This window comes from Jatropha curcas, chromosome 3 (assembly GCF_041381405.1).
Source record: "Jatropha curcas cultivar XTBG-Jc1 chromosome 3, XTBG_Jcur_1.0, whole genome shotgun sequence".
NCBI lineage: Eukaryota > Viridiplantae > Streptophyta > Magnoliopsida > Malpighiales > Euphorbiaceae > Jatropha > Jatropha curcas.
The window spans coordinates 6743269-6765447 of record NC_143153.1 but is presented as its reverse complement, the minus strand read 5'-3'; the positions used below and the strand labels follow the sequence as shown (position 1 = coordinate 6765447).

Below are 22179 nucleotides of genomic sequence, written 5' to 3'. Positions count from 1 at the left end.
AGTTCAATGATTGCTGCACGTTAGCTCGAAATTGGTACTTGCTTTTAGTACATAATAGACTTAATGTGATATTTTGGCGGAAGAAAATTAAGTGCATTGACATAAAAGTCAATCATTTGTGGTTAATTTGTTAGTTGTGGAAGAGGACCAGCTGGCCTGAATTTCCTATGCATCTGCTGTAACAGCACCTTCAGTTTGTAATGATGCCAAGAAATGATGTAACAAAATGTTGTTTTCTTCAATTTATTTCTCACATATTTTCCATGTCGGATTGATCAATGAAAAGATATGTAAAATTTTCTTGTTAGAATGTCATTAGTTGATTTTGTAACAAGTGATACAGCCGTCGCTTAGATGCCTTGTACAGCATGTTGACAAAGTTCCAGAATTGAATAAATTCTGGAACACTGGGGGAGAGTTGGAGCAAGAAAGGTAGCACTTGAAAATGGCTAATGCTATAACCTATATGATTCTACTAATTGTTTTCTGTGGATCAGCATATGGAAAGAGATCAAAGCTATTGGAAGTTCAGGCTGTTGTGGCTGCATTGGCCCCATCTCCCAGTTATGGGATTTGTAAAACGCTGGTGGAAACGCAAGGCTATGCTTGTGAAGAACACACAGTAATATGCTTAAATTAATATTCAGTTTGTGAAGCTTATTGATAAATGCTGGCTTATTATAGTTTGTGGAACTTTGATTGTAATTAGGTGATTACACAAGATGGATTTATTCTCGGCATACAGAGAATTCTAGGGCCTTCATCTGGTGGGACTCCAGGAAACAAGACGCCAGTTCTGTTGCAGCATGGGATACTAATGGTAGGTGATTTTGATTTTGAGTAATTAGTGTTGAGAAACTATAGAGATCGGATATACAAGTGACAAAATGGGTGACAGGATGCAGCAGCATGGCTGTTATTACCTCCAGGGCAATCTTTGGCTTTCCTCCTGGCAGATAACGGGTTTGATGTATGGCTTGCCAATGCAAGAGGAACTCAATCTAGCAGTGGGCATACATCACTTAGTCCAGAGGACCCAGTTACGTTTCCTCTGTCTTTATGATGTTATTCCTTCAGTCTTTTTATTTTTATTTTTAACTTTTTTTTATGGTTGGTCTGTTTTTCAGGCTTTCTGGAATTGGTCATGGGATGAATTGGCTGCTTTTGATCTTCCTACTATGTTTCAATATGTTCACAATCAAACAGGACAGCAGCTACACTATGTTGGCCATTCACTGGTATTTTTACTCATTCTGCTGCCTCATTTTGCTGTAAGAGCACTTTTTTCATAGTGAAGATGCTAAATTTAAAATTATTCCTTAGGGAACTCTGACTGCTCTAGCTGCCTTTTCCAAGAAGCAGTTGGTGGACGTGATGAGATCGGCTGCCTTACTAGGACCAGTTGCCTATATGGGTCAGATAACATCACCAGTTGCAAAAGTTGCTTCTGACATCTTAGCTGCCAATGTGAATACTAAACTCTTCTGTTTCTATTGATTAACTAATTGGATGACACTCCCTGACAAGCGACTCTTTGTGTGTGTCTATGTGTGTATAATATATACCTTTATTTTGGCATTGGCAGGAATCATTCTGGTTAGGTCTTGCGAAATTTGATCCAATTGGGTAAAATTTCAATCTTTCTTATTTTTCCCCAGACACTGATTCACATTGAAAAACTTTATATATGAGGCATTTGTTGAATGGCTGCATACATAAAAATGATAATAAAGGAGTGCCCAAGATCATTAAACATGGCTTTTCTCTGTGTTTCATCAAGTTTCCAAGAATAAGACCATATTTGCATCACTAATGTGACCAAAATACGGGCGCACTTGAATATAATTTATTATTTTAGTTTTCAGTTTAACAGAAGTTCTATTATATCCAAGAGAAATTGAATAAATTTGATATCTCATTCAATTTTTTGTTACATATAATTTTAAAGTGAGTCCTTTTTGCTCCCTATGGAACAGAGATGCCAGTAGGACACTAATCCAAGATGTCTGCAACACACCAGGTGTGGACTGCAGCGATTTGTTGACTGCTTTCACAGGTACCACAAATGTTCTCAGTTCTGAATTAGCACTTCCATTTGGACATGTTTATCTTCATTTCTGACCTACAATTTGCCATATCTATAGGACCCAACTGCTGTCTGGACAGGTCCAAATTTGGTGCTTTCTTAAGCCATGGACCTCAGTCAACAGCAACAAAAAACCTGATCCATCAATCTCAGAGTAAGTGCATCCGGATTTCCATAACAAGCTCCACTAGCTAACTAGTTTAAAGAAATAGTAATGTGTTCGAGCGCATACCTGTCCTGATGTTATAAAAAGTGGTGAATGTTCTCATCTACAAGAATGCTACATACAAATGAATTAAATATTTAAAATGAAAACTGCCTGAAGAATACATTAATGTATGGGCTTTTTAACTTTGATTCTGGATTTTTGGACAGTGATTAAAAGAGGAACCTTGGCGATGTATGATTACAACAATGAAGATGAAAACAAGAAACACTATGGCCAATTGACTCCTCCGGTTTATGACATGACAAACATTCCAAATGATGTTGCTCTCTTCCTTGGTTGTGGAGCGAAGGATGCTCTTTCTGATACCAAAGATGTGCAGCTCTTGCTGGATAGCCTAAAAGATCACGTTAAAGATAAACTAGTGGTTCGGACCACTGAAAATTATGCTCATGTAGATTTTCTGTTGGCTACCAATGCCAAGGAAGTCATATATGATCCTCTCATAGCATTCTGTAAGCTTCATTGAAGAAATTGCTCGAGTCTTCATTGCCGTTTTCTTCTTTCCAGCCCCTGTGCTGTCAGAGGGTTCTACGCTTGTATGATATGTCATAAACTGATTTTCATGTAAATAAAATGGATTACCAAACTTGGTAATTCTTCATTTTCAGACTGACTTTAGATTTATACTAACTATTTTAAAGGCCGAGGCTATGACAGACGTGGTGGTTATACATTTGATGCGTCTTCCAGCCAGCTAAACTGCTCAGTCTGACCTGATTGATATATCTGAGGAACTCCCTGGAAGCTCGCCTGGCTGACCGAGTGAAAACGTACTACATAAGGAGGGATGTAAATTAATTGCATTGATGATATTTAATACAGACTCCGATAACCTGTAAGGGTTACTAAACCAGCGAAAAAAAGGGAAAAAAAAATAAGCAAGGAGATGAGAGAGAGAGAGAGAGAGAGAGAGAGAGAGGGTAAACGGCAGCAACTCCTGGCTTTAGTCCCAGCTACACTGCTTATTAGACTAGAATTGATAAAAATGAACAAATCTTGTAATGCAATTACTTCCCTCTGTTTTCTCCTTGTAAGATTCTCCAAAACGGCATACCCAAGAAACTGTACAAAAGGTTCTGAATTTTGACTTTACTAATGGTTTTATTGTAGACTCATCTCGTCGCAGCATATTATTGTAATCTCATGTGCTTCATAGTAATTTTCACAATGCAGTCTCATTTCATTGACTTTTAACACATAAATTGCTATATTTCCTCTTCCTTGAAACCTGCTTATTTGAACACTATCTAGTATGATTAGAATGTGTTTGAACAGAAGATGGTAGGCTTTAATTCTCTAGGCATCTATTTGGCTTTATTTATTCAGCTACTATTGATCAAGACAAATGTAACTGACAGAAATATCATTTTCTTTATCCACATGTTTTGTCCTGTGAATTCTTTGTTATAATAAGGAATAATTATATTTGATGAATTCTATGTGATTGGCCCCACAAGACCCTTAGTTGTTGACAAAATTATTTTCAATATTTCATGTGGATACCCTTTTCTGTTCCTGTCTGTGATTTCTGTCCCTATAAATTTTTTTTAGACCATTCAAAGTTTTTTGCAAAGAAAAACAACAACAAAATAGTATATACATGGCCAAAAACTTTGTAACAATAATTATATTTATACTTTTCTGTGGGTCAGCAGCTGGAAATAGAGCAAAGCTGTTTTCTGCTAAAAGTCAAGGAATAGCAGCATTAGTCCCAAAAGGCACTGATGGCATTTGCAAATCAATGGTTGAGAGACATAACTATGTCTGTGAAGAACATACGGTACTTTCTTTCTCTTGTGCCAACAAATTTTTCGTATTGAAAGTCATTATAAAATGCAGTATGATAAGTTTCTATGCTTTTCAGGTTACGACACAAGATGGTTTTATTCTTAGTATGCAGAGAATCCCAGTTGGGCAGTCCGGTGAGTCTCCGGAAAAAAGACCGCCTATTCTGTTGCAGCACGGGCTATTGATGGTGAGTAATTTATTTGTGATGTTAGTGTTTATTATTTAAAATTTCATTTTATATGTAATAAGTTGCGTTTTGATGGTAGGATGGAGTAACTTGGCTGCTATTACCTCCAAAGCAATCTTTAGCATTTCTTTTAGCTGATAATGGTTATGATGTATGGATTGCTAACACTCGTGGAACTAAATATAGCCGTGGCCATATATCACTTGCTCCAACTCATCCAGTAATTTTCACTCCTAATCTTATTTCCATCTTTTTATCAAATTTGTATAGGAGAGTTAATGAAATTGACGTTTTTTAGGCCTACTGGGATTGGTCGTGGGACGAATTAGTAGCTTATGATCTTCCTGCTACATTTAAGTATGTTCATGATCAAACAGGACAAAAGCTGCACTATGTTGGGCATTCACTGGTATTTTTTGCGGTCTCTACTGGTGCAAAGATAATTTTTTAACATCAACAGAATTAATTTCCATACTCAAAGCTTTTCGAATTCTTGTATAGGGAACTTTGATCGCGTTGGCTGCTTTTTCACGAAGTGAGCTATTGAACATGTTGAGATCAGCTGTCTTACTTTGCCCAATTGCTTATGTTGGTCAGATGACCTCTCCACTTGCAAGAAATGCCGCTGACAATTTTTTTGCTGAGGTGACTAATGTTTGCTTCAATCTATGTCTAATTGAAATTGCATTTCTCTGATAATCTAATTATCCTTCTTTAACAGACTTTATACCGGTTAGGCCTCTACGAATTTGATCCCCGAGGGTACTAAACTATGCAACTCCACTCTCTTATCTCTACTGTATCATTGATCATCTGCATAGCATATAATCTCAGTTATGGAAATTGTGCGGTGATAATAATTTTATAACATAATGAGAAAAAACTCATTGACCCTTTATCTTTTTCACCTTTGCAAATTGCAAACTTGTGAATCATTGAACAGGGAAGCTGTGGTAAAGTTTCTTAAGGATGTCTGTAAAAAACCAGGTGTTGACTGCACCAACTTGTTGACTGCTTTTACAGGTATTATACAGGTTTCTATTATTAATTATTAGCACAAAAGACTTGATTTTTTTGCATTACTAATATATATATTTTGCATTATTGGTATATACAGGACAGAATTGCTGCCTGAATTCCACCATTGTAGATATATTCCTGGATCATGAGCCTCAGTCAACAGCAACAAAGAACATGATTCATCTGTCTCAGAGTATGCACTTTCTAAATTTTGCATTACAAGTGCTCAAGTAATACCATATTATAATATTGCCACAGAACGGAAATGGTAAACGGGGGGTTAATCTGGCTGAGTCAAGTTGATACATTGCTCTACTCGGGTTCAACTCAATCAAGTTCTGTTTTTCATGCTAAGCATGTTTTATTGGAATACTCGATATACTTGAACTCGATTATGTTCAGTTCGTTTCAATTACTATTACAAATTTAAGATTGAAGTTGAAATTCTAATTTCTAGATATGAAAATTTTAGAACTTTCGAGTTGAAAATGAACTTGGAATTTGATTTCAAATTTCTGGACAGTGATTAGAGAAGGAACGATAGCAATGTACGATTACAATGATGAGAATGAGAATAGGAAACATTATGGACAGCCCAAACCTCCAGTTTACAAGATGACAAGCATTCCAAATGAGCTTCCTCTCTTCCTCAGCTATGGAGGGGCAGATGCTCTTTCTGATGTGAAAGACGTACAGCATTTGCTGGATAGCCTGAAGGGTCATGATGGAGATAAGCTTGTAATTCAGTATAGAGAAGATTATGCTCATGCAGATTATGTTATGGCTGGAAATGCTAAGCAAGACGTATATGATCCTCTCATGGCTTTCTTCAAACTCCAATGAGGGTATTTTGTTTGTTGTTAGCAGATGCAAATTTGTACGCCTTTTTTCTTTTTGAAACTATACTTTTTTTTTTTTTTTGTTAATTTCTAGTAGGTTGATTAATTAAGGTTGTAAACCAAATATATATATATATACAGTAATCAATTTTATATTAGTGAAATTTGGCTATATGGTATAATAATTTTAATGAAAAATCCAATTCAAAACCATGTAATTTCATAAAAAAATATGGTTTCATGGGCCTAAAAAACTGAGCTAGCTCGTCAGCTTTAATGAGCCGAATTTCTTTAGTTCAAGTTGGTTTAAAAATAAACTCGAATTGAGTTAACTTTTATCAAATCAAGTCTCGAATTGTTTAGTCGTAATAGCCTCGAGTTAATATCAAATTAAGGAAATTAACAACTAATGTACAATGCATCTCTCTTTTTATCTCTCTTTCAAAAAGAAATAATGTTCAATGCATCTCTCTTTTTATCTCTTTTTCACAAAGAAATAATATTTAATTAAGTGATATATTTAAATGTATTAGTGCGCATTAGAAATACATATCTATATTTATTAATGCAGAATTCTAAGAATTATATTTTGACACACCAAAATCAGATTTAATATCGAAACCTTAAATCCCAAATGTCATGCAATAATGCTTCTTTGAGAGTTTCAAAACAAGACGAATGGTTAGTATATTAAAGTTTTAGAATTAATTATTTTAACAAACTTTCTTCCAGGGTATATCAAGCAAATTAAGCAATATTAATTATTCATGTGGATTATTATGTAACAGTATCGTGGAAAAGTGAAAAAAAAAAATTATAATAAAAATATAGGTAAGACTATTATTTTAGGATACACAAAAAAAAATTGGAACTATAATTTTTGGATGAAGGAATGAAGCTACAAAATAGACAGATAGCAATTGTATGCGTAAAATTTATTTCTGAAAATTAAAAAACAAAAAATACAAATTGAATTTATGATAATAAGTGGATACAATATCTGATTCTTCTCTTTGTTGTTAAGGACACAGTTCAAGGGTCGAAATGACTTGATCTTGAGTACGATTCAACGGTCGAAGGGACTTGACATTAAATTGATGTAAAACGAATTTTGTAGAATGAACTCTGGACGATTCAAGGGTCGATAGACTTAATCTTGAATTGAAATTGAAAGAATTTTGATTCTTTGGACTTGAGAGAGAGCTTTGTAGGCTTGAGCTTGACGGAGCTTTTAGGCTTCTTTTCTTTCTTTCTCTCTATATGTGTGTGTATCCTGTATGTGAAGAGAGATTCCTATTTATAGAGATTTGAGAGAGTCCTCTTGCCAAATATGTAATTTGATTGGTCCACTTGGTAAGCTCTCATTAGCTATTGTTCCATCAGTTAGCTTATGTAAACGCCGGACTTGTTCGTTAAGATTTAATTTAATTGGTCCATGGCCAATTTTTATTAGACTTTACTACATTATTTATTTATGCAGTAAATAATATTTATCTAATAATTTTATTTTAATAACCATTTAAATATTTTGATCGATTATTAAAATAAGTTATTTAATTTAATTAATCAGTAATTTAATTACCTAATTAAATAATTAAATTAATTTAATAAAATTAAGTGTCTACATATACCCCTCGAGACATGTTCGTGAACTTGTTTGGACGGATCTCAAAAATTTGAAGAAGATTAATTTTTTTTTTTAATTTTAACTCATGCCCCTTTTTTTATGGCATGAATTTTTTTTTTATTTTTTTTATTTTTTATTTTTTTGCATGGCCTAGTTTAATGAGCCTTTTTTTTAACTTGAAATTTTAAGTTAACAAAAAATTAGCAACTCCAATTTAATAGGCTAATAAAATTTTTTAGCCCAAACAGTGAAACTCTAAAATTTTTTATAATTAGAATTTTCTATTTTTTTAATTTTTTGTCCTTCAAGAAATTAAATCATTGATGATTTTAAAATTGATAATTGAAATCTTTGTCGAATTTGGAATTGAGAATTTAAATTCTTGTCAAATTTAGAATTGAGAATTTAAATCTTTCTCGAATTTAAAGTTGAAGATTTAAATCATTATTAATTTCGGAGTTGGACAAATCTTCTATAAAAAAAACCATTGCCTCGATTTTTTTTTTCACCTCAAATCTCTGAGCAATTAGAATTTAATCTTTTCCGTCTTCAATAACGGTCAGAAATTAAGATTATTTCTTGTGCAAATCTCGCCAACTCCATTGCTTCGGTCAGACTTAAACAAGTAAGTGCTTCTTCTTTATTTTATTACTTTGGTTGAAACTATTCTGTACAAGTCTTGTCCATCATGTCGTTGACTTTTTGCTTTGCATGTCAGTTCAATAAATCAGTGCATGGTTTTAAACTTCTTGACTGTACTCTGCATCCTCAACTTCCTTTTTTTTTTTTTCCAAGCCAACTTTCAATAACTTGGATTTTCAAGCCTATTTGCAATACTGACGTCTCAAGCTTTTTCTTTTTCTTTCTTTTTTTATTATTATATTTTAGCTTGATGGTGCCATATTGTATCATGCCTGTACTTAGCTCGTGAATTACCTGTGCCTTATTGAGCTAACAGCTAACAACGTATTTTATCACTTATTTTTGTAACTGTTTATATTTGGAAATTGTGTTTATCTTGTACAGCTGCAGTTGTTATGTTGTTATAGGAAACTGCTGTATTTATAGGTTTGAGAAATAATAGAAAATTAATTCCACTCAAATCGTTTTATGGTATCAGAGCCAAAACCTATTGGTTTTTGCATTTTCTTCTTCGGTCATTACTCTCAGTTATGGGATTTGTAAAACACTGGTGGAAACGCAAGGCTATGCTCGTGAAGAACACACAGTAATATGCTTAAATTAATATTCAGTTTGTGAAGCTTATTGATAAATGCTGGCTTATTATAGTTTGTGGAACTTTGATTGTAATTAGGTGATTACACAAGATGGATTTATTCTCGGCTTACAGAGAATTCTAGGGCCTTCATCTGGTGGGACTCCAGGAAACAAGACGCCAGTTCTGTTGCAGCATGGGATACTAATGGTAGGTGATTTTGATTTTGAGTAATTAGTGTTGAGAAACTATAGAGATCGGATATACAAGTGACAAAATGGGTGACAGGATGCAGCAGCGTGGCTGTTATTACCTCCAGGGCAATCTTTGGCTTTCCTCCTGGCAGATAACGGGTTTGATGTATGGCTTGCCAATGCAAGAGGAACTCAATCTAGCAGTGGGCATACATCACTTAGTCCAGAGGACCCAGTTACGTTTCCTCTGTCTTTATGATGTTATTCCTTCAGTCTTTTTATTTTTATTTTTAACTTTTTTTTATGGTTGGTCTGTTTTTCAGGCTTTCTGGAATTGGTCATGGGATGAATTGGCTGCTTTTGATCTTCCTACTATGTTTCAATATGTTCACAATCAAACAGGACAGCAGCTACACTATGTTGGCCATTCACTGGTATTTTTACTCATTCTGCTGCCTCATTTTGCTGTAAGAGCACTTTTTTCATAGTGAAGATGCTAAATTTAAAATTATTCCTTAGGGAACTCTGACTGCTCTAGCTGCCTTTTCCAAGAAGCAGTTGGTGGACGTGATGAGATCAGCTGCCTTACTAGGACCAGTTGCCTATATGGGTCAGATAATATCACCAGTTGCAAAAGTTGCTTCTGACATCTTAGCTGCCAATGTGAATACTAAACTCTTCTGTTTCTATTGATTAACTAATTGGATGACACTCCCTGACAAGCGACTCTTTGTGTGTGTCTATGTGTGTATAATATATACCTTTATTTTGGCATTGGCAGGAATCATTCTGGTTAGGTCTTGCGAAATTTGATCCAATCGGGTAAAATTTCAATCTTTCTTATTTTTCCCCAGACACTGATTCACATTGAAAAACTTTATATATGAGGCATTTGTTGAATGGCTGCATACATAAAAATGATAACAAAGGAGTGCCCAAGATCATTAAACATGGCTTTTCTCTGTGTTTCGTTAAGTTTCCAAGAATAAGACCATATTTGCATTACTAATGTGACCAAAATACGGGCACACTTGAATATAATTTATTATTTTAGTTTTCAGTTTAACAGAAGTTCTATTATATCCAAGAGAAATTGAATAAATTTGATATCTCATTCTATTTCTTGTTACTTATAATTTTAAAGTGAGTCCTTTTTGCTCCCTATGGAACAGAGATGCCAGTAGGACACTAATCCAAGATGTCTGCAACACACCAGGTGTGGACTGCAGCGATTTGTTGACTGCTTTCACAGGTACCACAAATGTTCTCAGTTCTGAATTAGCACTTCCATTTGGACATGTTTATCTTCATTTCTGACTTACAATTTGCCATATCTATAGGACCCAACTGCTGTCTGGACAGGTCCAAATTTGGTGCTTTCTTAAGCCATGGACCTCAGTCAACAGCAACAAAAAACCTGATCCATCAATCTCAGAGTAAGTGCATCCGGATTTCCATAACAAGCTCCACTAGCTAACTAGTTTAAAGAAATAGTAATGTGTTCGAGCACATACCTGTCCTGATGTTATAAAAAGTGGTGAATGTTCTCATCTACAAGAATGCTACATACAAATGAATTAAATATTTAAAATGAAAACTGTCTGAGGAATACATTAATGTATGGGCTTTTTGACTTTGATTCTGGATTTTTGGACAGTGATTAAAAGAGGAACCTTGGCAATGTATGATTACAACAATGAAGATGAAAACAAGAAACACTATGGCCAGTTGACTCCTCCGGTTTATGACATGACAAACATTCCAAATGATGTTGCTCTCTTCCTTGGTTGTGGAGCGAAGGATGCTCTTTCTGATACCAAAGATGTGCAGCTCTTGCTGGATAGCCTAAAAGATCATGTTAAAGATAAACTAGTGGTTCAGACCACTGAAAATTATGCTCATGTAGATTTTCTGTTGGCTACCAATGCCAAGGAAGTCATGTATGATCCTCTCATAGCATTCTTTAAGCTTCATTGAAGAAATTGCTCGAGTCTTCATTGCTGTTTTCTTCTTTCCGGCCCCTGTGCTGTCAGCGGGTTCTACGCTTGTATGATATTTCATAAACTGATTTTCATGTAAATAAAATGGATTACCAAACTTGGTAATTCTTCATTTTCAGACTGACTTTAGAGTTATACTAATTATTTTAAAGGCTGAGGCTATGACAGACGTGGTGGTTATACATTTGATGCGTCTTCCAGCCAGCTAAACTGCTCAGTCTGACCTGATTGATATATCTGAGGAACTCCCTGGAAGCTCGCCTGGCTGACCGAGTGAAAACGTACTACATAAGGAGGGATGTAAATTAATTGCATTGATGATATTTAATACAGACTCCGATAACCTGTAAGGGTTACTAAACCAGCGAAAAAAAGGGAAAAAAAAAATAAGCAAGGAGATGAGAGAGAGAGAGAGGGTAAACGGCAGCAACTCCTGGTTTTAGTCCCAGCTACACTGCTTATTAGACTAGAATTGATAAAAATGAACAAATCTTGTAATGCAATTACTTCCCTCTGTTTTCTCCTTGTAAGATTCTCCAAAACGGCATACCCAAGAAACTGTACAAAAGGTTCTGAATTTTGACTTTACTAATGGTTTTATTGTAGACTCATCTCGTCGCAGCATATTATTGTAATCTCATGTGCTTCATAGTAATTTTCACAATGCAGTCTCATTTCATTGACTTTTAACACATAAATTGCTATATTTCCTCTTCCTTGAAACCTGCCTATTTGAACACTATCTAGTATGATTAGAATGTGTTTGAACAGAAGATGGTAGGCTTTAATTCTCTAGGCATCTATTTGGCTTTATTTATTCAGCTACTATTGATCAAGACAAATGTAACTGACAGAAATATCATTTTCTTTATCCACATGTTTTGTCCTGTGAATTCTTTGTTATAATAAGGAATAATTATATTTGATGAATTCTATATGATTGGCCCCACAAGATCCTTTGCTGTCCACAAAATTATTTTCAATATTTCATGTGGATAACCTTTTCTGTTCCTGTCTGTGATTTCTGTCCCTATAAATTTGTCTGTGATTTCTGTCCCTATAAATTTTTTTTAGACCATTCAAAGTTCCTGTTTGTGATTTCTGTCCCTATAAATATTTTTTAGACCATTCAAAGTTTTTTGCAAAGAAAAACAACAACAAAATAGTATATACATGGCCAAAAACTTTGTAACAATAATTATATATATACTTTTCTGTGGATCAGCAGCTGGAAATAGAGCAAAGCTGTTTTCTGCTAAAAGTCAAGGAATAGCAGCATTAGTCCCAAAAGGCGCTGATGGCATTTGCAAATCAATGGTTGAGAGACATAACTATGTCTGTCAAGAACATATGGTACTTTCTTTCTCTTGTGCCAACAAATTTTCCGTATTGAAAGTCATTATAAAATGCACTATGATAAGTTTCTATGCTTTTCAGGTTACAACACAAGATGGTTTTATTCTTAGTATGCAGAGAATCCCAGTTGGGCAGTCTGGTGAGTCTCCGGAAAAAAGACCGCCTATTCTGTTGCAGCACGGGCTATTACTGGTGAGTAATTTATTTGTGATGTTAGTGTTTATTATTTAAAATTTCATTTTAGATGTAATAAGTTGCGTTTTGATGGTAGGATGGAGCAACTTGGCTGCTATTACCTCCAAAGCAATCTTTAGCATTTCTTTTAGCTGATAATGGTTATGACGTATGGATTGCCAACACTCGTGGAACTAAATATAGCCGCGGCCATATATCACTTGCTCCAACTGATCCAGTAATTTTCACTCCTAATCTTATTTCCATCTTTTTATCAAATTTGTATAGGAGAGTTAATGAAATTGACATTTTTTAGGCCTACTGGGATTGGTCGTGGGACGAATTAGTAGCTTATGATCTTCCTGCTACATTTAAGTATGTTCATGATCAAACAGGACAAAAGCTGCACTATGTTGGGCATTCACTGGTATTTTTTGCTGTCTCTACTGGTTCAAAGATAATTTTTTAACATCAACAGAATTAATTTCCATACTCAAAGCTTTTCGAATTCTTGTATAGGGAACTTTGATCGCGTTGGCTGCTTTTTCACGAAGTGAGCTATTGAACATGTTGAGATCAGCTGTCTTACTTTGCCCAATTGCTTATGTTGGTCAGATTGCCTCTCCACTTGCAAGAATTATCGCTGACAATTTTTTTGCTGAGGTGACTAATGTTTGCTTCAATCTATGTCTAATTGAAATTGCATTTCTCTGATAATCTAATTATCCTTCTTTAACAGACTTTGTACCAGTTAGGCCTCTACGAATTTGATCCCCGAGGGTACTGAACTATGCAACTCCACTCTCTTATCTCTACTGTATCATTGATCATCTGCATAGCATATTAATCTCAGTTATGGAAACTGTGCGGTGATAATAATTTTATAACATAATGAGAAAAAACTCATTGACCCTTTATCTTTTTCACCTTTGCAAATTGCAAACTTGTGAATCATTGAACAGGGAAGCTGTGGTAAAGTTTCTTCTTAAGGATGTCTGTAAAAAACCAGGTGTTGACTGCACCAACTTGTTCACTGCTTTTACAGGTATTATACAGGATTCTATTATTAATTATTAGCACAAAAGACTTGATTTTTTTGCATTACTAATATATATATTTTGCATTATTGGTATATACAGGACAGAATTGCTGCCTGAATTCCACCATTGTAGATATATTCCTGGATCATGAGCCTCAGTCAACAGCAACAAAGAACATGATTCATCTGTCTCAGAGTATGCACTTTCTAAATTTTGCATTACAAGTGCTCAAGTAATACCATATTATAATATTGCCACCGGATGGAAATGGTAAACAGGGGGTTAATCTGGCTGAGTCAAGTTGATACATTGCTCTACTCGGGTTCAACTCAATCAAGTTCTGTTTTTCATGCTAAGCATGTTTTATTGGAAAACTCGATATACTTGAACTCGATTATGTTCAGTTCGTTTCAATTACTATTACAAATTTAAGATTGAAGTTGAAATTCTAATTTCTAGATATAAAAATTTTAGAACTTTCGAGTTGAAAATGAACTTGGAATTTGATTTCAAATTTCTGGACAGTGATTAGAGAAGGAACGATAGCAATGTACGATTACAATGATGAGAATGAGAATAGGAAACATTATGGACAGCCCAAACCTCCAGTGTACAAGATGACAAGCATTCCAAATGAGCTTCCTCTCTTCCTCAGCTATGGAGGGGCAGATGCTCTTTCTGATGTGAAAGACGTACAGCATTTGCTGGATAGCCTGAAGGGTCATGATGGAGATAAGCTTGTAATTCAGTATAGAGAAGATTATGCTCATGCAGATTATGTTATGGCTGGAAATGCTAAGCAAGACGTATATGATCCTCTCATGGCTTTCTTCAAACTCCAGTGAGAAGGTATTTTGTTTGTTGTTAGCAGATGCAAATTTGTATGCCTTTTTTCTTTTTGAAACTATAATTTTTTTTTTTTTTTTTTAATTTCTAGTTGGTTGATTAATTAAGGTTGTAAACCAAATATATATATATATATATAGTAATCAATTTTATATTAGTGAAATTTGGCTATATGGTATAATAATTTTAATGAAAAATCCAATTCAAAACCATGTAATTTCATAAAAAAATATGGTTTCATGGGCCTAAAAAACTGAGCCAGCTCGTCAGCTTTAATAAGCCGAGTTTCTTTAATTCAAGTTTGTTTAAAAATAAACTCGAATCGAGCTAACTTTTATCGAATCAAGTTTCGAATTGTTTACGAACAGCTTAGTCATAATAGCCTGACTAAGTATCAAATTAAGGAAATTAACAACTAATGTACAATGCATCTCTCTTTTTATCTCTCTTTCACAAAGAAATAATATTTAATTAAGTGATATATTTAAATGTATTAGTGCACATTAGAATTACATATCTATATTTATTAATGCAGAATTCTAAGAATTATATTTTGACACACCAAAATCAGATTTAATATCGAAACCTTAAATCCCAAATGTCATGCAATAATGCTTCTTTGAGAGTTTCAAAACAAGACGAATGGTTAGTATATTAAAGTTTTAGAATTAATTATTTTAACAACTTTCTTCCAGGGTATATCAAGCAAATCAATCAATATTAATTATTCATGTGGATTATTATATAAGGGTATCGTGGAAAAGTGTAAAAAAAAATTATAATAAAAATATAGGTAAGACTATTATTTTAGGATACACAAAAAAAAAATTGGAACTATAATTTTTGGATGAAGGAATGAAGCTACAAAATAGACAGATAATAATTGTATGCGTAAAATTTATTTCTGAAAATTAAAAAACAAAAAATACAAATTGAATTTATGATAATAAGTGGATACAATATCTAATGCAAAATCTCCTATTACAAGGAAGATTATCCTCTGATTCTTCTCTTTGTTGTTAAGGACACAGTTCAAGGGTTGAAATGACTTGATCTTGAGTACGATCCAATGGTCGAAGGGACTCGACATTAAATTGATGTAAAACGAACTTTGTAGAATGAACTCTGCACGATTCAAGGGTCGATAGACTTGATCTTGAATTGAAATTGAAAGAATTTTGATTCTTTGGACTTGAGAGAGAGCTTTGTAGTCTTGAGTTTGACGGAGCTTTTAGGCTTCTTTTCTTTCTTTCTCTCTATATGTGTGTGTATCCTGTATGTGAAGAGAGATTCCTATTTATAGAGATTTGAGAGAGTCCTCTTGCCAAGTATGTAATTTGATTGGTCCACTTGGTAAGTTCTCATTAGCTATTGTTCCATCAGTTAGCTTATGTAAACGCCGGACTTATTCGTTAAGATTTAATTTAATTGGTCCATGGCCAATTTTTATTAGACTTTACTACATTATTTATTTATGCAGTAAATAATATTTATCCAGTAATTTTTTTTAATAACCATTTAAATATTTTGATTGATTATTAAAATATGTTATTTAATTTAATTAATCAGTAATTTAATTACCTAATTAAATAATTAAGTTAATAATTAAATTAATTTAATAAAATTAAGTGTCTACAGATATCCCTCGAGACATGTTCATGAACTTGTTTGGACGGATCTCAAAAATTTGAAGAAGATTAATTTTTTTTTTTAAAATTTTAACTCATGCCCCCTTTTTTTTTTTGCATGGCCTAATTTAATGAGCCTTTTTTTTAACTTGAAATTTTAAGTTAACAAAAAATTAACTCCAATTTAATAGGCTAATAAAATTTTTTAGCCCAAACAGTGAAACTCTAAAATTTTTTATAATTAGAATTTTCTATTTTTTTAATTTTTTATCCTTCAAGAAATTAAATCATATGATTTTAAAATTGATAATTGAAATCTTTGTCGAATTTGGAATTGAGAATTTAAATTCTTGTCAAATTTAGAGTTGAGAATTTAAATCTTTCTCGAATTTAAAGTTGAAGATTTAAATCATTATTAATTTCGGAGCTGGACAAATCTTCTATAAAAAAAACCATTGCCTCGATTTTTTTTTCACCTCAAATCTCTGAGCAATTAGAATTTAATCTTTTCCGTCTTCAATAACGGTCAAGAAATTAAGATTATTTCTTGTGCAAATCTCGCCAACTCCATTGCTTCGGTCAGATTTAAACAAGTAAGTGCTTCTTCTTTATTTTATTACTTTGGTTGAAACTATTCTGTGCAAGTCTTGTCCATCATGTCGTTGACTTTTTGCTTTGCATGTCAGTTCAATAAATCAGTGCATGGTTTTAAACTTCTTGACTGTACTGTGCATCCTCAACTTCTTTTTTTTTGTTTTTTTAAGCCAACTTTCAATAACTTGGATTTTCAGGCCTATTTGCAATACTGACGTCTCAAGCTTTTTCTTTTTCTTTCTTTTTTTATTATTATATTTTAGCTTGATGATGCCATATTGTATCATGCCTGTACTTATTGAGCTAACAACATATTTTATCTCTTATTTTTATAACTGTTTATATTTCGAAATTGTGTTTATCTTGTACAGCTGTAGTTGTTATGTTGTTATAGAAAATTGCTGTATTTATAGATTTGAGAAATAATAGAAAATTAATTCCACTCAAATCGTTTTATGGTATCAGAGCCAAAACCTATTGGTTTTTGCATTTTCTTCTTCGGTCATTACTCTCAGTTTATTTGTTTGCCTAAAACCTATTGTTCTTTAAATGGCTTATGCGTCAAATACCTCCAACCTTACACATATTTCTGGTAAGGTTTTGATTTCAATTAATGGCTCTCAGTTTCCTCTAAAAATGACTCAACAGAATTATTTGACATGGAGAGCTCAGATTGTTCCTGTCCTACGTGGGCATAAACTCCTAGGGTATGTTGATGGATCCTATCCCCGTCCTCCACCAGTTTTGAGGAAGGATGATAAAGAAGTTTCAAACCCTGACTATGATCATTGGGTCTGTCAGGATCAGCTAGTGTTGGCAGCATTGATTGCTTCCACGAGTGTGTCCTCTATGCATATTGTTTCTACTGCTCTAACTTCAGCAGATGCGTGGGCGAAGATACAGACTGCATGTGCAAACCAATCTGCAACACGTATTCTGTCTCTTCGAGAAAAGCTTGCTAATAGCAAAAGAGATTCTAAACCAGTTTCAGAGTACTTGCAGTCTATTAAAGCAATTTCAGACGATCTAGCTTTGTCTGGAAGTCCAATCTCTGACATTGATCTAGTGATTTATACATTAAATGGAATTGGCCCTAAATTTCGCGATATTGCTGCTGCAATTCGCGCACGTGATACTGTTATTTCTTTTGTGGAGCTTCAGGATCGGCTTCTCGCTCATGAAGTATATGTTAAGAAAATTGATTCGGCTTATGATCCAGCACCTGTTGTGGCAAATCATGTTTGAAAAAATTCTTATTCTTCTCGACCGCAGTCATCTTCTGGTTCTCGTGAAGATTCTGGGTATTCAGGAAACTTAGGCTCTCGATCCCAGCCTATGCGCAGGAATAATGGAGGTTCCAAAGTTCAATGTCAGATTTGTGATAAGCCGGGTCATAATGCCAAACAGTGTTACGGTGCAAAGGACTTCTTCAAGAATAATTTTCCTAGACCACCACCGCGGGCTAATCATGTAGCAGCTTCTGATTCTTCGAGCTGGGTGTTGGACACTGGAGCTACGAATCATGTCACCAATGATTTACAGAACTTGTCTTTGCATGCTCCATATAAAGGATTAGATGAACTTCACCTCATCGATGGTTCAGGTTTGCGCATAACTCATGTTGGCTCTCGAGTTCTTTCCTTTCCATTAAAAAGTTGTTCTTTACAGAATGTTTATTGTGTTCCTAGGTCTAAGGAAAACCTTATTTCTGTTTTTGAATTTTGTTTAGCTAACAATGTCTCTATTGAGTTTTTCTTTGATTATTTCATTATCAAGGATCTCAACACGGGGGAGATCATCACAAGGGGGCAAATTAAAAGTTGCTTGTATCGTCTGTCTTCGTTATCAAGTGGTCGTTCATCTTCAATTGTTGCCAATGTTTGTGTTCGTGATTCTTCGTTGCTCTGGCATCAGCGATTAGGTCATCCTGCTGTTAAAGTGTGTCGTCAAATTTTGTCTTCATTTAATTCTGATAAGTGTAAATTTTATAGTGTTTTTAATATAGTTTTTATTAGAATTTTAGTAAGTTTTTACTTCTTTAATTTAATTTTAAATCACTTTTAGTATAATTGTGTTTAAAAGCTTTCTTGGTCTTTAATCCGCTTGATCTAAGAGAAAATTGCAGAAATTTGGCGCAGAAAAGAACTTTAGAATGCAAGACACTCAGCTTCTAGCACACCCAGCCCGTGCTGGAAGGCACGCCCGTGCTAGAAGCCAAGTAAACATGAGGAGAGAAGCCAGCACGCCTAAGGCGTGCCCCGAAGCACGCGCGAGTTGCGCAAACGAGAGGCAGAGAGTTAGGCCGCGCAACTCGCGAGCGCGAGCCTCACATGCGCGAGCGCGACCAACACTCGCGAGCGCGAATCTACACTACGCGAGCGCGAGTCTCACATGAGATGCCCCGTGCTTCATTAGCCAGACCTCCAGACTACAGCACGCCCAGCCCGTGCCATGAAGCACGCCCGTGCTGCCCAGGCGGAACCAGCGTGAATTTAACACGCACATCAAGCCTTTCTCACATGGGCCGACTTCAAGGAGTTTCCTAAACACACTAAACAAGACCTGGACCTATTCTTGAAGAAAAAGGAGTCCTAATCAAGAAGAAATCAAGAGCCTAAACAGTTATGATCTCCTATAAAGGATTTTGAGCTAAATAAGGATTCTATTTTCCTAAAAGGAGTCCGACTTGCCTTCAGGATCTCTATATAAAGGGAGGAACTTCTCATAGTAGAATATCTCGTTTTCTTTGTACAATTCTTTACATAATTCTCTTCTTCTCAAAGATTTCAAGCTTCAAATAATTGTGCTGAGATTCAAGGAAGCCATCAACATAGTTGTGATACAGTTTTTATTCTAAACTCTTCATCTTGTTTCTTTCTTTATTATTGTCTTTAAATATGATGAATGATTCAAGTGTGATTGAGTTTAATTTAATTACTATGTCTAGCTAAACTTTTATACTAGGGATTTGATGCAATTTAATTCGATTCCAGCTTATAATATTAGATTTATTTTTCTTTGTTCTTGTTATAACTTATTATTGTGCTTAAGGCTTCCAGGCAGAAAAATTCCCCTGGATTGAATTATTTCAATAATCGCATTCGGGAGAAGGGTTATTGATATGAACAAGGTAATAATTTACTTGAGAATAATAACTTGATGTGGAAACTATATGGTTTGACTCAAGGGGGGCTTTCATAAGTTAATAAAGTATTAAGTTGTGAATTCATAAAACAACCATAAAACCTAATGATCTGATTCATGTTTAATTTCACTATTAAGATAGGTGATTAAATTGGATTAGAATAGCTAACAATAAATCGGGAGAGCTTGTTAGTAACCTTAGGGTTGTTTTCTCCTACTTGAACAATTAAACTTGATTAATGAACTAATAGAATAAGCTGGATAGAATTAAATGAAATCAAATTCCCTAGTAACTTAATCCCCTGATTTCTTTTCACCTAAATTTTGTGTTTGATCTCTTTTACTTTGAATTTTACAGCGAATTCCTTTTATCATCATCTAAATAATAATAGGTTAACATAATTTTGGTAATTGATAAACAATCCCTGTGGATACGATACTTTCTTACTCTATATTACTTGTTGTGATTTCGTACACTTGCGAAGACCGCGTTGTCAAGTTTTTGGCGCCGTTGCCGGGGATTGGCGTATCAATATCAATACGAATTACCCGTTATTAATTTAGACACTCTTTCGTTTTTATTTAATTTTCTTTTAAGTGCTGTTCCAGGTGTTTTATGCAAAGAAGATCAAGGACGACTGAACCTCTAGTCTTTGACCCAGAAATTGAAAGAACCTTTCGTAGAAACAACGCTGCAAGAAAAGCAAGAGAAATAAAACTCGAACATCAAGCAGACATGGCCAACGAAAACGAAAACAGAAACGAAAATGTAGTTGGACCACCACTTCAACATCCGGTCTGTACCTTAAGGGATTATACAACACCTAATCTGAATGGGACAACCTCAAGTATTACAAGACCTAGGGTAGAAGCTAATAACTTTGAGATTAAACCTGCAATTATCCAAATGCTCTCTACCTCGATCCAATATGGAGGTTTGCCTAGCGAAGATCCTAATGCTCACATCACCAATTTTTTGGAAATTTGTGACACATTCAAACAAAATGGTGTTTCTGAAGATGCAATCAAGTTGAGGCTTTTTCCTTTTACTCTTAGGGATAAAGCTAGAGCATGGTTGCAATCGTGTCCCGCTGGAAGTTTTACCACATGGGATGAATTAGCTCAAAAATTTCTAGCTAAATTCTTTCCATCCTCAAAAACCACCAAGTTGCGCAATGAGATAATGACGTTTGCTCATCATGATCAAGAGAGCTTGTATGAAGCTTGGGAAAGATTTAAGGACTTGCTAAGAAAGTGCCCGCATCACAGTTTGCCCAAGTGGTTACAGGTACAAACTTTCTATAATGCTCTATCTCCTAATATTAAAATCACTTTAGATGCAGCTGCAGGTGGATCTTTTGAAAAGAAAGGTATTGATGAAGCATATGAGTTGATAGAGGAGATGGCAAGCAACAGCCACTACCAAAACAATACTGAAAGAAGAAGAACTGCAGGAGTCTATGAAATAGACGCCATTACAGCGCTTAATGCCAAGGTAGATAACATGGTAAGGAAATTGGACATGTTAACTACTAACCCTGTGAATGCTATTATACAAATTTGTGATAGGTGCAATGGACAACATGGAATTGGGGAATGCATCATGGACTCTTTAAATCCACAAACTTTGGAGCAAGTGAACTATGTGATGAATCAAGGAAGAAAGAATTACCCTTATTCAAATTCATATGATAACAGGTTAAGGAATCATCCTAATCTATCCTATGGTAATCCTAACAATGCCTTGAATGCACCACCAGGTTTCCACCCTCCAGAAAAGAAATCCCATGATGACCTCCTCACTGCCCTCTCCAAATCACACATGGAATTCATGAATGAAACCAGGGAGAACCATAAAATCCAGCAAGCTGCAATCAGGAATTTGGAGATTCAGCTAGGGCAATTTGCAAACATGATGGCATCTCGACCTCAAGGTACGTTACCTAGCAATACTGAAAAGAATCCAAAAGAACAAGTGCAGGCTATCACTTTGAGAAGTGGTAAACAATTAGATGAACCACCAAAGAAAGAAAAGGAAGTAAAAGAACAACCAAAGGTGCCTATCATTGACTTAGAGGAGAAAGAAAAGGTGAAACCATATGTTCCCCCTGTCCCCTTTCCACAAAGATTAAAGAAAGCACAAGATGACAAGAGCTTCCTCAAATTTCTGGATGTGTTTAAGAAGCTTCAAATTAATATTCCTTTTGCTGA

General features: G+C 34.7%; 4 protein-coding genes and 1 non-coding gene across 5 annotated transcripts; 4 read left to right on the top strand and 1 right to left on the bottom strand.

Annotated features, from left to right (window-relative positions):
* Window positions 1-68: 68 nt before the first annotated feature.
* LOC149497434 (triacylglycerol lipase 2-like) lies at window positions 69-2922 on the top strand. The gene is made up of 9 exons (XM_089719078.1): window positions 69-622; window positions 710-820; window positions 899-1039; window positions 1128-1238; window positions 1324-1467; window positions 1586-1626; window positions 1977-2056; window positions 2145-2240; window positions 2462-2922. The coding sequence occupies exons 1-9, from the start codon at window positions 446-448 to the stop codon at window positions 2779-2781; spliced, it is 1221 nt and encodes a 406-aa protein (XP_089575204.1). The 5' UTR covers window positions 69-445; the 3' UTR covers window positions 2782-2922.
* A 971-nt stretch (window positions 2923-3893) lies between these two features.
* Window positions 3894-6307, top strand: LOC149497433 (triacylglycerol lipase 2-like). The gene is made up of 9 exons (XM_089719077.1): window positions 3894-4095; window positions 4180-4290; window positions 4370-4510; window positions 4589-4699; window positions 4792-4935; window positions 5012-5052; window positions 5234-5313; window positions 5408-5503; window positions 5834-6307. Exons 1-9 carry the CDS (start codon window positions 3916-3918, stop codon window positions 6151-6153), a joined length of 1224 nt encoding a protein of 407 aa, XP_089575203.1. The 5' UTR covers window positions 3894-3915; the 3' UTR covers window positions 6154-6307.
* A 2379-nt stretch (window positions 6308-8686) lies between these two features.
* On the top strand, window positions 8687-11298 carry LOC105640868 (triacylglycerol lipase 2). Its single transcript, XM_089718905.1, has 10 exons — window positions 8687-8692; window positions 8861-9004; window positions 9092-9202; window positions 9281-9421; window positions 9510-9620; window positions 9706-9849; window positions 9968-10008; window positions 10359-10438; window positions 10527-10622; window positions 10844-11298. Exons 1-10 carry the CDS (start codon window positions 8687-8689, stop codon window positions 11161-11163), a joined length of 1194 nt encoding a protein of 397 aa, XP_089575031.1. The 3' UTR covers window positions 11164-11298.
* A 978-nt stretch (window positions 11299-12276) lies between these two features.
* Window positions 12277-14759, top strand: LOC105640870 (triacylglycerol lipase 2). The gene is made up of 9 exons (XM_089718732.1): window positions 12277-12539; window positions 12624-12734; window positions 12814-12954; window positions 13033-13143; window positions 13236-13379; window positions 13456-13496; window positions 13679-13761; window positions 13856-13951; window positions 14282-14759. The coding sequence occupies exons 1-9, from the start codon at window positions 12360-12362 to the stop codon at window positions 14599-14601; spliced, it is 1227 nt and encodes a 408-aa protein (XP_089574858.1). The 5' UTR covers window positions 12277-12359; the 3' UTR covers window positions 14602-14759.
* A 6374-nt stretch (window positions 14760-21133) lies between these two features.
* LOC149497432 (small nucleolar RNA R71) lies at window positions 21134-21239 on the bottom strand. Its single transcript, XR_016320276.1, has one exon. It is a non-coding gene; the product is annotated as a small nucleolar RNA R71 (small nucleolar RNA).
* Between the last annotated feature and the right edge of the window lie 940 nt (window positions 21240-22179).

Excerpts from the sequence above, each read along its gene's own strand:
- LOC149497434 (XM_089719078.1), top strand. The coding sequence starts at position 446 with ATGGCTAATGCTATAACCTATATGATTCTACTAATTGTTTTCTGTGGA. Across the intron at positions 1,040-1,127 it reads CACTTAGTCCAGAGGACCCA|GCTTTCTGGAATTGGTCATG; the intron begins GTTACGTTTCCT and ends TCTGTTTTTCAG. Across the intron at positions 2,241-2,461 it reads CCTGATCCATCAATCTCAGA|TGATTAAAAGAGGAACCTTG; the intron begins GTAAGTGCATCC and ends ATTTTTGGACAG.
- LOC105640870 (XM_089718732.1), top strand. The coding sequence starts at position 12,360 with ATGGCCAAAAACTTTGTAACAATAATTATATATATACTTTTCTGTGGA. Across the intron at positions 13,497-13,678 it reads TACGAATTTGATCCCCGAGG|GGAAGCTGTGGTAAAGTTTC; the intron begins GTACTGAACTAT and ends ATCATTGAACAG. Across the intron at positions 13,762-13,855 it reads CTTGTTCACTGCTTTTACAG|GACAGAATTGCTGCCTGAAT; the intron begins GTATTATACAGG and ends TGGTATATACAG.
- LOC105640868 (XM_089718905.1), top strand. Across the intron at positions 9,005-9,091 it reads ATGCTCGTGAAGAACACACA|GTGATTACACAAGATGGATT; the intron begins GTAATATGCTTA and ends GATTGTAATTAG. Across the intron at positions 9,621-9,705 it reads ACTATGTTGGCCATTCACTG|GGAACTCTGACTGCTCTAGC; the intron begins GTATTTTTACTC and ends ATTATTCCTTAG.
- LOC149497433 (XM_089719077.1), top strand. The coding sequence starts at position 3,916 with ATGGCCAAAAACTTTGTAACAATAATTATATTTATACTTTTCTGTGGG. Across the intron at positions 4,096-4,179 it reads ATGTCTGTGAAGAACATACG|GTTACGACACAAGATGGTTT; the intron begins GTACTTTCTTTC and ends TATGCTTTTCAG. Across the intron at positions 5,504-5,833 it reads CATGATTCATCTGTCTCAGA|TGATTAGAGAAGGAACGATA; the intron begins GTATGCACTTTC and ends ATTTCTGGACAG.